At 29.9% G+C, this 12,845-nt stretch overlaps 1 protein-coding gene across 2 annotated transcripts in view; it reads left to right on the forward strand.

Moving 5' to 3' along the window:
• Positions 1-974: 974 nt before the first annotated feature.
• LOC143072636 (calpain-9-like) overlaps positions 975-12,845 on the forward strand; it is a 41,943-nt gene continuing 30,072 nt past the window's right edge. For both annotated transcript variants that reach the window (XM_076247677.1, XM_076247678.1), the window contains exon 1: positions 975-1,437. In XM_076247677.1, the coding sequence (XP_076103792.1) occupies positions 1,258-1,437 (180 nt within the window). In that variant the 5' untranslated portion in view covers positions 975-1,257. The remainder of the gene's footprint in view (positions 1,438-12,845) is intronic.

Genomic DNA, 12,845 nt, shown 5'->3' on the forward strand with positions numbered 1-12,845 from the left:
TTGGTTTGTGTGACTTCAATCTGTCACATGTGTTTTAATCAAATGTTTGAAAAGGACCACATTGACAATGAGATAACTATAGTTTAAGCATGTTCAGAGTTCAAGATTGCAAATTGTATTCTGCATTCATTTGTGTGTTTTTTGTTGGTTTCTTTTTATTTTACAATTTACAGCATAAGCAACAAATAAATGATATGGAAAGATAAGGTCTTGTTGTCAATAATCAATTATAGTATTTGTAAAATTTCCAACTAATCGTTAGTTTTAATGTAACGTCATCTGGCAGTGTACGTCACAGTTTTGACAGAATCTAAGAAATACTACCTGGAGGTTACCAGTCAATGACGATTGTTTAAGAGTATTTCTACCTAAAAAAAGTAATTAAAAATAAAAATAATATTTGTTTTATATGCAAATGTACATTCATATCACTTATTCCTTTAAAAACTTTTAATCGAACAATGTTTATCAATAATCAAGACTTATCAAAATGAAAGTATTGATCAGTCCTTTAATGCAAGAATGGAAAAATAATGTTCGTTCTTTGCTCTGACCTTTGTATATCATCTGTATAGTCAATACAAAACGTAAATTAAGCAACCTCGAGGGCACTATTCATATGGCTGTATTGCATGTTCAACCATGTTCTATTGGAGATTAATCACATTAAATATTCTAACGTCAGATATTTCATTTATTATTTATACTGTTATGGAAAACCAATCACCGTTTAATAGTTTCAATGCGTTTTACTTCTGTAAATTCAATAGCGTATCGATCCAATGCTATAAAAGGCAAAATTTCATAGACACAGGATCCTAATATCGATTGATGAAACAATCAGATATTTGGTTAAATTACAATATATTTTCTTTTTTTTCTAAAGGGAGACAACTAAAAGCATTTTAAACTCAGGTAAAAGAAGTATTGATTGGTCCGCTTGCAATACCTGCTGAAATGTAACCACGTGGTGTTGATGATGTTGATTTCATTTAGTTTAGGTAGTTTGTTTTTATTAAGCGTATTTGTTCAGGGTATTATCAATACAGGCTAACGGATAGTGAAGTATAGTAAAACTCTAATTCTGTTATAGGATTGGACTCTCAAGTAGTAAATACAAACACAAAGAATGTTGAATTCCACAAAAGAGAGTAAATTCATCATTTGGAAAATTAAATCGACATAATAAGCGGAATTAGATTAAAATGACTACCTGGAATACATATTAAACAATTATGCCTTAGGGAAATATGACTTATGCCTCAAATGGGATGCACAATAACCATTAGTTCAAGAAAAACCCACGATGTTATAAAACCAAAAATAGCAACAATAACTGACAACTCATCTGAACAAACAGAAGTCCGAAAGGACAAACTAACACCACGGAACTGGACAAGTGTGGTCAAGGCAGGGGGCATCGGAGGAGGGGCCGGAGTAAGTACATTACCATTTTTACAGTGTGTACATTTTAAGTTTTATAATTTTCAAATACACTAGTGAACTTGAAGTTGAGAACAGTTTTCGTTTGGTTTTGTATATTGAAGAAAGAAAAGAATTAGAACATTTCAATATTTTAATTATAATTTATTAAGCAAGTTTTCTAAGAATGAAAAATGGTAAAGTCTTCTACATCTGCAGACAGTAGTATGATAAACTGGTTATAATAAAACAAAATATTTTGTTTTAACACAATAGTTTAGTACTCTGATCATTTTTTCTGTGCCGGGAAACATACATGTGTAAAGTGTAACTGTTCAAAGCATGTACACAAGCAGTGAACTGTTTATTTTTTTTTAAACTTAGAAGTTGTGAATTTATACTCTTGAATTTATAATAATTATATTATAAGTATACACTATTAACAACTCTGTTAACATAGAAAATATAATGATGTGTAGGACAATACATTATAATTCGTTGAGTACCAATTTTAGTGAATTTTGTGTGTATAGATAAACCACGAATTTAAATGTTCAACGAGTTCCATATTTTCTACAAGGTTATGTGGAGATATTGGAAAAACCACAAATCGAATATCAACGAAAATGCAAGTGTTTCACAAACCACAAATATTAATTGCCATGAAAATAATTGTATTTTATAGTTACATATGTATATACAACAACTAAACAAGACCTTAGAGGTAGATCGTGTTTTATGAATGTATTTACCATTTGAGACATATAAGGGTGATTGTTCAGACTGTTAAGTAGAAAATGATATGATTTTATGAATTTATAAAACAAATTATAAAATATATGTTTAACCTGTCTTTTAATAGAAACAATATCAATGATTCATTAATTCGGAAATTTTTCATTTCATTCAGAACAATTTTCTCTATTATTATGCATCGGAATTTAACAATTTTGAACATATTAAAAGGATACGAAATGTCCATTTTGACTTGTTTTACGAGTGTCATTTGGTTATACTCATTATATACTTTTCTATAGCTAGCATATGATAGTTTGTATCCATTTCCATTTAGTGTGAAAATATTAATTTGAATACGAAAACAAATGATTAACTGTTATCGGACACGAAAGAAATTGATAGATAATTACCATTATTGTATAAGAGTACATGACAATCACATAATATCTTAGTTCTGTATATTTGCCCCAATCAAAGTCACATTTCAATGTTAATACCTACAAACCAGCAAAACCCTGAAACGGGCAGAACTCGACTTTACTTAGTATTCCAAGTCGACCAATCCGAATAAATATTTTTGCTTTCTTTAAATAGTTGATAATACGGTCATTTTATTTGCTAATGTGACTGTAAATGCATGTATAATTTTAATAGAAAAATCATAAACAATTTATTTTTTATTCTTGTATAAGTCATAAATATAAAAAATGCAAGTCTTTATTTAATTTGCCCTTTTTAAAAAAAAGTTAAAAAAACAAACAAAGAGAATGTTTTTTACTTGAAATATACTATGCCGCAATATTAAGAAAGACAATTAAGATTAATCATTAACTATTTAATCGAGAACAATTCAGATCTTAGGTCGTGTATGATTCTGATTCAGACATCAAAACCAAAAAACTAACCATATCAGACTTAAACCGGCTTAAAAAAATGTTACTAGTGCTATTCCAAAAATAATATTTCAAACAATTATTTATTGATACCAAGGGTTTGTACATTACTATACAAATCCTTGTTGATACTTGAATGGATTTTTTTCATTACAAGGTTGAATAAACTTTCCTTTAAAATAATATAGCAGTTCGACATCCATCGGTAAACCCTTTTTAACTGTGTTAAATAATCATTTAAAAGGATGAAAATTACTGTTTTCATTTCCATTTTAATTGTTTATTTCAAGATCGAACATTAACGGTTGATGAACACACACTGAATTTTTGCGTTGGTAACAGTTAAACAATAATTAAAATTAGTCGAAATATGTTACTGCAACTACATATTTGCGTTGGTAACAACTAAACAAGAATGCAATCAGTTGGAGTAAAAATAAACGCGACTAAACTGTGTACTTTTAAAGTTGTTTTAAATAACAATAATAATTGGTCGATGTTTTAAAGTATATGTACAATTGCAACTTTTGTCATTAGACTAGCGCAGAAACTTCTGGCTTAAGTGTAGTACTTGAATCTACGAATTACCAGTTTATAAAACTGAAACATGTTTGTTTTTCATAATCAGTGTTTCGGATGAATTAAACCTTTTGTATACTGGTCCTGTCTGTTTTGTTTTGTTTTGTTTTGTTTTGTTTTTGTTTGTTTGTTTGTTTGTTTTTGTTTATTATTTCCACTTAAGGTGGTGGTTCATCCACGAATTGTATTAGCCCCGAACAATATATCTGTGTTTATCCGCAGCAGCATTATTAATTTATATATATGTATACTTAAGATATATAGTACACAAATGACACTTTAATTTCCTTGTCAGTTATTTTCCGCTTTGAACACTTCATTTTTTACTTTTTGTCTTATTTGGTGTTGTCATTTAAACTTTTAAACTTGTTAGTCTTCTTTGATTAGGGACTTTCCATCTTGAATTTTCCTCGGGGTTCAGTACTTTTTTTATTTTATTTTTTTCTTTCATGAGCTTTTTTTAATAGAAGATTTCTTTTGTGTAGATCCTCATGTCACGAAGTTAAGGAACAAGCACAGCAATAAGTCGACGAAACACATGATACGAAATGACAAAAGACATATAAATAACCGATCTCACTGTAAGAAGTCAAATTCTCGCATTCGAATTTTATCTGTGCTCCTTTTTTAATTTTTTAAGATTGCTTGTTAAGGTTTGCGAGTACCGTAACGGTACAAATATTACTGCACTAGATTATGATTTGGACAGTAAATGTCTCGTTAGCGAAACCCGGTACCTAGATATTTTAAAATACAAAAAATATTCTAAAAAATTAAGAGTTTATAAACGTAAATGTACAAAAAGTATAACCAAAGCCGAGCAAGCATTCCTTTGGCAAACTTTTACATCATGTCTCTGTTGATTGAAATTCTCACCGCTTATTAAAGCTGTACCATGCATGAAAATGAAAAAAAACACAATATGAATTATATGTGCTTTAGAAGCTTTTCTGTATTTACTTTTTTCAGCAACGCTCAAACTAAAAATAACCAAACCGAAAGCCAAGGTTGTATAAGTATAAGTTAGTAAATTAATGAAGAACTTAGGACTTAAAGGAACATACCAGGGAAGATTAACAAAATCCATCTGAGGTCAACTTCGTCTAAGTAGGCGGCATCACAGTTTCTTTATGATCTATAAGTTTGAATGTAAGAACTAACTAAAATAACGAGGTACAATTGTTAGTCAGCGTGACGTAAAAACGTCGATTCAAAAATTTTCGACTTTATATATTGCAAATATTGGACAATGGTGTTGATTAAAAATTACACTTATACCTGGCCCTTTTGTTATCAACATAATTAATATTACCAATAATTAGCTATTTCCGTGTCGAATCCAATAGTACCTGTTACCTGTTACCTAATATGTACCTTCCACCTGTCAGTCGCACAACCAAACGGTGTAAATCCCAAATTGCATTGGTCATAATCATATATGAATTCGTCCTATTAATTTCTGTTAAATAAGACCCAAAAGGTTCCATTTATCGGATTGACACTAGTAAATTCAATCATTGACCAAAAACATATCTACAAGTAGTTTCTGGTTGTAAGTAGAAAACCAAGTCGGATTTAAGTAAAGATGTTGAAAGCAGCGACAAAGTTTACCTTATACTTATAATCAGCATGACTTTATCAAATGACAATAGGAATACTAAAATGTCAGCTTTAAAATAAGGCGTAGGTAGTTTAATTCCGTCACGGACACGCGATGTCGCGGGTGTGTTCTATTGCTTTTGATCATGACAGTTCTGAAGCACTGACTATTGATCACTAGTACTAGCAAATCACCAGCAGCTGCATCGAATTTGCTTTATTGAATGAAATACAAGCTTATGGGTTTGTGTGTCCGAAGCGCTTTTCTGGACTTTCCTCCACAAAAAAATACTGAAAGCTTCACAAAATGTACATTTTGAATGAGTATAACTATAATTGAAAACGTGAAGATGATGTATTCTTTACTGTGATGAACATATGCTGTAATATGACTCAACATGTTGCTGGTCCGGTATTCAGCTGACTCCCTCTTGCTAATTGATTTCTAATCATGTACGTATACTGATTTGTCTATTCATTAATCTACTACATGGATATAAATCAACTCTTAAACTCAGATTAATCATAAAAGCTAGATACAGTCCAGTTATAGTTTAGAATTTTTTTAGAATACAAATCGATTAATTTCTTATCGGAAGCTAAAAGGTATGTTAAAATATACTGTCTTTATTGATCTGTACGAACTAAAAACATTATAAAAATTATATTATCATACAACTTTTTATTCACATTTTATGTCATGATAACGGAACTACATTAATGTTTTATTTTTTACAATATACGTTTCTTCAGAAGGATTAAAAAAAAAGAGATATGCTGTTTTTGTAAAAATCAATTCTAATCAAAACAAGGTACTCATGTATACTTTCCATACAAATAACAAACAAATTACATAAATCCCTACGTTGTACACAGAATATAATGCAAACAATGGTTTGATAATGTCCATTTTGCTTTTTAATTTCCTTATTTATGAACTAATTATAATATTGCAAAGTAACAAATACTGTTACATTTCATCCTTAATTGAAAGATGACGCAAAGAGCAAATATTTATGTTAGCAACAGTATAAATATTCTCAGTGTTGCAATCTACTTTGCCTGTAGCTTCGTAAGTCTGTGATGACAATGCATGGCATCCTAAAGAGAAGGCATCAAGACGAAACTTCTGTGGGCGTTTTAGATATTGGTAAATGCACTGTATTCATTTATGAACCCTTATAATCTAATTTTTCAATCTATTGTTTCAATGTAATAAAGGTTGCAGCATGCTACAGAAAACATATAATTTTTAGAACGTCTGGTAGCAATTATACCATGCGTTCTGAGAACGATACCATGTTAATATTTCATATTTTCTACTAAAAAGTAAAATAACAAAAATACTGAACTCTGAGGAAAATTCAAAACGGAAAGTCCGTTATCAAAAGACAAAGTTAAAAGCTCAAATAGTCAAACGAATGTATAACAACTGTCATATTCGTGACTTGGTACAGAGATTTTCTTATGCAGAAAATGGTGGATTAAACCTGGTTTTATAGCTAGCTAAACCTCTCACTTATATGACAGTCGCATCATATTATATTGACTATGATGTGTGAAGAAAACAAAGAGACTTAAATGTTAAGATCGTCCGGTGACAGCTATAGCATGCATTCTCAGGACGATAAAATGTTATTGTGTCATCCTGTCTACTGAACGTTCGGTGGCAAATATGTCAAGCGTACTCAGGACGATAACATATTAATGCAATATACTTTCTTATATACCTCAGTTGGCAAATATGTACCAGGTGTACTCAGAAAGATTACATGTTAATGTAAATATACTTTCTACAAGACAAACGCGTTGTCTGATTTACAACGTGCTAGCTCACAAAGGAACAATCTAAATGAAGACATAATATGCATACCTTCTCAGAAACATTTGTGTTGCCGAGTCGACCGGTTTTTGCACCTTGTTCTAAATGTCGCTTGGGTGACGAAGAAGAAACAAATGAAATATTTTTAATCAGAACTTTAATTTTTTCTTATTTTTTTATTTTTAAAAAAGGTGTATTGCTTGATTCTTTTGTGGATCGTTTGTGATCTAATGTTTCATTTACTGTCACATGTAAATTTCAAATTCCTGTTTTCACCATACTATTGTGAAATTTATATTTTTAGAACCAAAATTGTGATACCTGCTAGATTTAATGACTTGAATACATAATTATATAATTATGAGGATAAAAATAGATCAAAATACCAAATGAAAATAATACTACTGTTAAGATTCACGCGTACGCGTACAGAAAGCTTATATTTAGAGAAATAAAAGACGCAGTGTGTCAAAAAAATATGTAGTTAAAATATCTAGGCAAAAGTGGTATACGGCTGTTCGAAAATAATAAATCGATTGTGAAAAAAAGATATCCGAGTTACAAACTAAAACTGAGGGAAACACATCAAATATAAGAGGAGAACTACGACACGACAGAAACACAACACTAGAATGTAACACACACAGAAACGAACTATAATATAACAATGACCATTTTCTTAACTGTTACAGGACATTTTCTAAATAAAAATGGTGAGTTGTACTGGTTTTGTGGCTAGCCAAACCTCCCACTTTTATGGCAATACTGAATATAACATTACAATGACAACATTACATAACAGGACTGCAATACAATACTCGTTATGAATCGTGAAGAGAAGTTTGACTATATTTGTACTCAGTATTAAGTCAGAACTAGTAATTGGAAGTTGTCTCTAAATGTTTTAAGGAATACTAGTTTACATGGAACATGTTATATTTTCCATGTACCATAAGTATAAGCATGCACCATTTATTGTCAAAATTTCAGATAATACTCATTAATAAACCAAATGCTTTTCTTTTCATCTTGTTAATTTTCCCATCATTTTTATAAATGGTCAATCATTTGTTCTATATGATCTTATATGGAATGGTTCATCATTTATTCTATATGATCCTATATGGAATGGTTCATCATTTATTCTATATGATCCTATATGGGATGGTCCATCATTTGTTCTATATGATTCTATATGGAATGGTTCATCATTATATGGAATGGTTTATCATTTGTTCTATATGATCCTATATGGAATGGTTCATCATTTATTCTATATGATCATGTATGGAATGGTTCATCATTTATTCTATATGATTCTACATGGAATGGTCAATCATTTGTTCTATATGATCCTATATGGAATGGTTCATCATTATATGGAATGGTCCATCGTTTGTTCTATATGATTCTGTATGGAATGGTCCATCATTTATTCTATATGATCCTATATGGAATGGTTCATCATTTGTTCTATATGATCCTATATGGAATGGTTCAACTTTTATTCTATATGATCATATATGGAATGGTCCATCATTTGTTCTATATGATCTTATATGGAATGGTCCATGATTTGTTCTATATGATCTTATATGGAATGGTCCATGATTTGTTCTATGTGATCCTATATGGAAAGGTCCATCATTTGTTCTATATGAACCTATATGGAATGGTACATGATTTGTTCTATATGATCTTATATGGAATGCAAATTTTCCAAATTGTTCGCATCCGTGTGTCTGTCTCTGATTTTATTGACGTGATATTTTCATTTTTGACAAATGTGTTTACTGAAAGATGAATCATGACGATATCATTTTTTTTTTAAATTTTTGCCTGTGATGTAGCTTACACGTTTCGGAATTATCTTTCATACCTTTCTTTATGGATAGAATAAACTTAACTTTTTGTGTTTATGTATATTTTATATTTATTTTACCTTTATTTCATCGTTAAAGGTATTTCCTGTTCAATTTTATTCTATGTTCTTTTATGGACACGTTGTTAGTCTTCCTATTAAGATCAAAGGAAAATAATAGAGATCTTAATCAATATCCCTGCCGTCTTGTGATTCTCATAATGATGTATTTCCCATTTGGTTATAGTCTTATAAAATTGAATAAATTTTTAAAAGCACAATATAATAGATATTTGACTGAGACAAAAAAGTATATATTTAGAAATCGAATATATATACGTATATGAAGAGTAACCCTTTGTTCGATAGTTATACTTTTTTTAAAACAAGCAACTCAGATAAATAAAGCATCCACTTTTCTGGAGATAACACTTAACTACAAACAATATTGTTTTAGAAATGTATCCTTATTTTACTATTGTAGATAATGGATTTTTTACTGTGTAAACTATCTAATTCTAAATCTAAGATTCAACGCCATACAATATTTGTTTATAATAACTAACTAAATGAATAAGACAACGGCAGTATGCAGATAGTACAGTGTAGTTCTGACAAAAACTTGTAGGGTGTAGATAACTCGTAATATAATTGTTTAGGGAGATAGACAATTGCACATGTATATCACATATAGTGATCTCCATTTTAATCAAAAGTGGACAAAATTGTATCACACAATAAGATTCACACGACTCTGGACGAGCTCATTTAACATGTTACTGTTTTTAACTGTGGACAAATTTTTCGTGGAATGCACGCGTATATAAAGTTTGTTATACCTGTTTTGATATTATTCCCCTTTTTTCTAGCTTCTTTATGATTTAGAGCTTGATTTCTTACGCACGAGAACAAAGTTATTTCGTAACTGCATTTTCAATAAATGATAATTAAAAAAAATCCCACCTGCTCTTTCTCAATAATATTTTTATAATTTGTTGAGACAAATGATATCAAATTAGCTCTACCTCATAATATAGACAGTTTTATGTTAAGGGGATCTTGAAATCTTTTCAAGGTTTCCGAAATGCTAATTGAAAACCTTTTTCAGCTGCACAAAATCACTATTTTACTTTAAAGTCCATTATCCAAATTCTTTTACAAGGTTATTTCATCCCAAGTCCCTACTTGCTTTTTGAGGCATACAACATGAAGTAATAAATTTGGGCGGGGTATAAAAAAATAAAAAGTAACACACTGTCCACACTGTGAACTATATACGAACATTATAACTGTTTTCCCGGACCTACTATGATATACACTATCAAGTGATGTATCGTACGTTTAAGAATGTGTCTTTTGTTTAATCTTTGATCTGTTGTTTTAAAATTGCTGTCACATTTACATATAACATATACACATTTTCATATCTAAATACTCTACCAATAGACAATAAGATGACAGACAAAAAATGGCTTCAAGAAAAGAATATTAACAGTGAATAGTTAACATTATACCTAAATAATTTACGATAATAAGATAAGAAGAATAAGAAAGAATAGCTATAGCATCAAAAAATGTTTCTGTAGTTATAAACTACTAGTAATTCGAAATTGAAATAGTATACAATATCATGGTGACGTTGAGGAATCATGTTTCCTGAAACTAATCTGTTCATTCTGACATGAAATCAAAGTCAGAATGACAATTACATTTGAATTGCATATCGGCTTTGGGTGATGACGTTTTATTTGTTATAGTCATTGTGGTAACAAGTGCATGTACAATGATACATTATCATAATCATATAGAAGATGTGTGTAGGTACACAAGCACGCAAGCTGCTTTGGATTAACCTCATACAGTAGTTTGGTAGCATCTTATTCTTTTGTTGCGTCTTCTATTCTGCGAAATTTTTCTTTGTGTACAGCACATAATGTAACGTGGGATCATTATGATGATTTAATTTACTCTAATGGTTACTTTTAAAGCATTGTAATTAAGTTGATTTCATTTTGCAATTCATTATTATATTATTATAAATTAGAAAGTATGAAATTTGAACAGCATTAAGGATCCAAAATTTCGGAAAGCTTTCAATAGCGTAAAAATGGGAATAGTTCTAGGGAAAACGGTAGTATTTAATTTTCCCAGCATTAGGTTGGCCTTTTGTGTACCAAAGGCAGGTGAAGGAAGTCAAATTAGGAGCGCTGTGATTGGATGTAAGGGTACAGTATATTTTTTATTTATCTATGAATAACTGCAGTGTGTATATTTACAATATAAATTTTGAAACCTATTGAAATATTTTCTAGAGAATTATTCGAAAAGACTTGCAAACTTTCATAAATTTGGTGCAAATTGACGGTGGGCATGGATAACATAAACAAGCTCCTTTGGAAGTCGGTCATGATACTATTTGGCTTTAATTTTTAAAATAGAATTATAAAGTACTAACACAACATATAACTGTTTTATCGAGGTTTTTATTTTTAAAAGTGGTAAATTTAGAAAATGTTAATACTGTCGCCTATGGCAGAATAAATAGTACTGTTTTCCCTTTCTATTCCTTAATGAATGGGACATCAGTTCATAAATATTGTTTTAATATTACGATGCCGAAATGGACATGTAAAAATTGACTTATTTATATAAATTGCAATTTTACATTATAAAATATTTTGTAAATTAAGTTTTTAGTCAGGGGCTAATATCGGATAATATGGAACGCCACAGCTGTTTTATGTGTAACTCTTATATTAATTTATGTTGTCTTTACTTAATATGGTTTTGGCATTACGTAATATTGTTTTAATATAACTCAATATGGAATAGTCATTACTTAATGATATTTCGATATTACACGATATGGTTTCGTTTTGACTTGATATAGTATTGTCATTACTCAATATGTTTTGTCATTACTCGATGTTGTTTCGCCATTATTTAATATGTTTGTGTCATTAGTCAATGTGGTTTTAACATTACTTGATGTGTATGTGACTTAACGTAATGTAGTTGTGTCATTAGTCAATGTGGTTTTAGCATGACTTGAATTCGAAAACTAACTCAAAGTTTAACTCAAACAGTAACCCAAATTTAATTTGAACACTAATTAGATGGATGTCTACACGCATTCAAGGGCTCGCATTCAAGGTACATTTAACATGGAAATCTATCTAAAAATAGAACAGATTTTTTCCGAATTGGTCATGTGGTTTTACCTCATTAAGTAATGAGATAACCACACCACAGAATGACAGGACCACATCAAAGAATGAAATTCAAGACCACATCAAATGAAACAAACACATCAAGTAGTAAAGTCGTCAAATTTTGAAACATCATAATGTGTAATGTTAAAATCATATAAAAAATTTACAAATCGCCGTTACGAAATAAAAACCATATTATGTAATGAAACAACTACAGTACGTTAAGTCACATACACATCAAGTAATGTTAAAACCACATTGACAAATGACACAACCATATTAATTAATGTTGAAACCACATCGAGTAATGACAAAATCATATTGAGTAATGAGAAACCTATATCAAGTCAATACAAAACCATATCGTGTAATATCGACTACACGTGTAATAACTATTCCATATTGAGTTATATTAACACATCATTACATAATGTCAAAACCATATTTAGTACAGACAAAACAACATAAAGTAATATCAGAGTTACACATAAGACAGCTGTGGCGTTCCATATGATAACATCAAAATCTTTACGTGAACATATGAATCTTTTTACATCAAGACGTACATTTTTTAAGACCTTGTCAGATTTTAATATTAAAGACAAGTTCTAAAAAACATGCATTCTTGACTTTTTGGCAGATTTGCATTGAAGAATAAAAGTTTCAAGTTCTTGAGAAATGTATAAGACAAAAAATTGAAATAATAATACTGAATATAA

This window comes from Mytilus galloprovincialis, chromosome 4 (genome assembly GCF_965363235.1).
Source record: "Mytilus galloprovincialis chromosome 4, xbMytGall1.hap1.1, whole genome shotgun sequence".
NCBI lineage: Eukaryota > Metazoa > Mollusca > Bivalvia > Mytilida > Mytilidae > Mytilus > Mytilus galloprovincialis.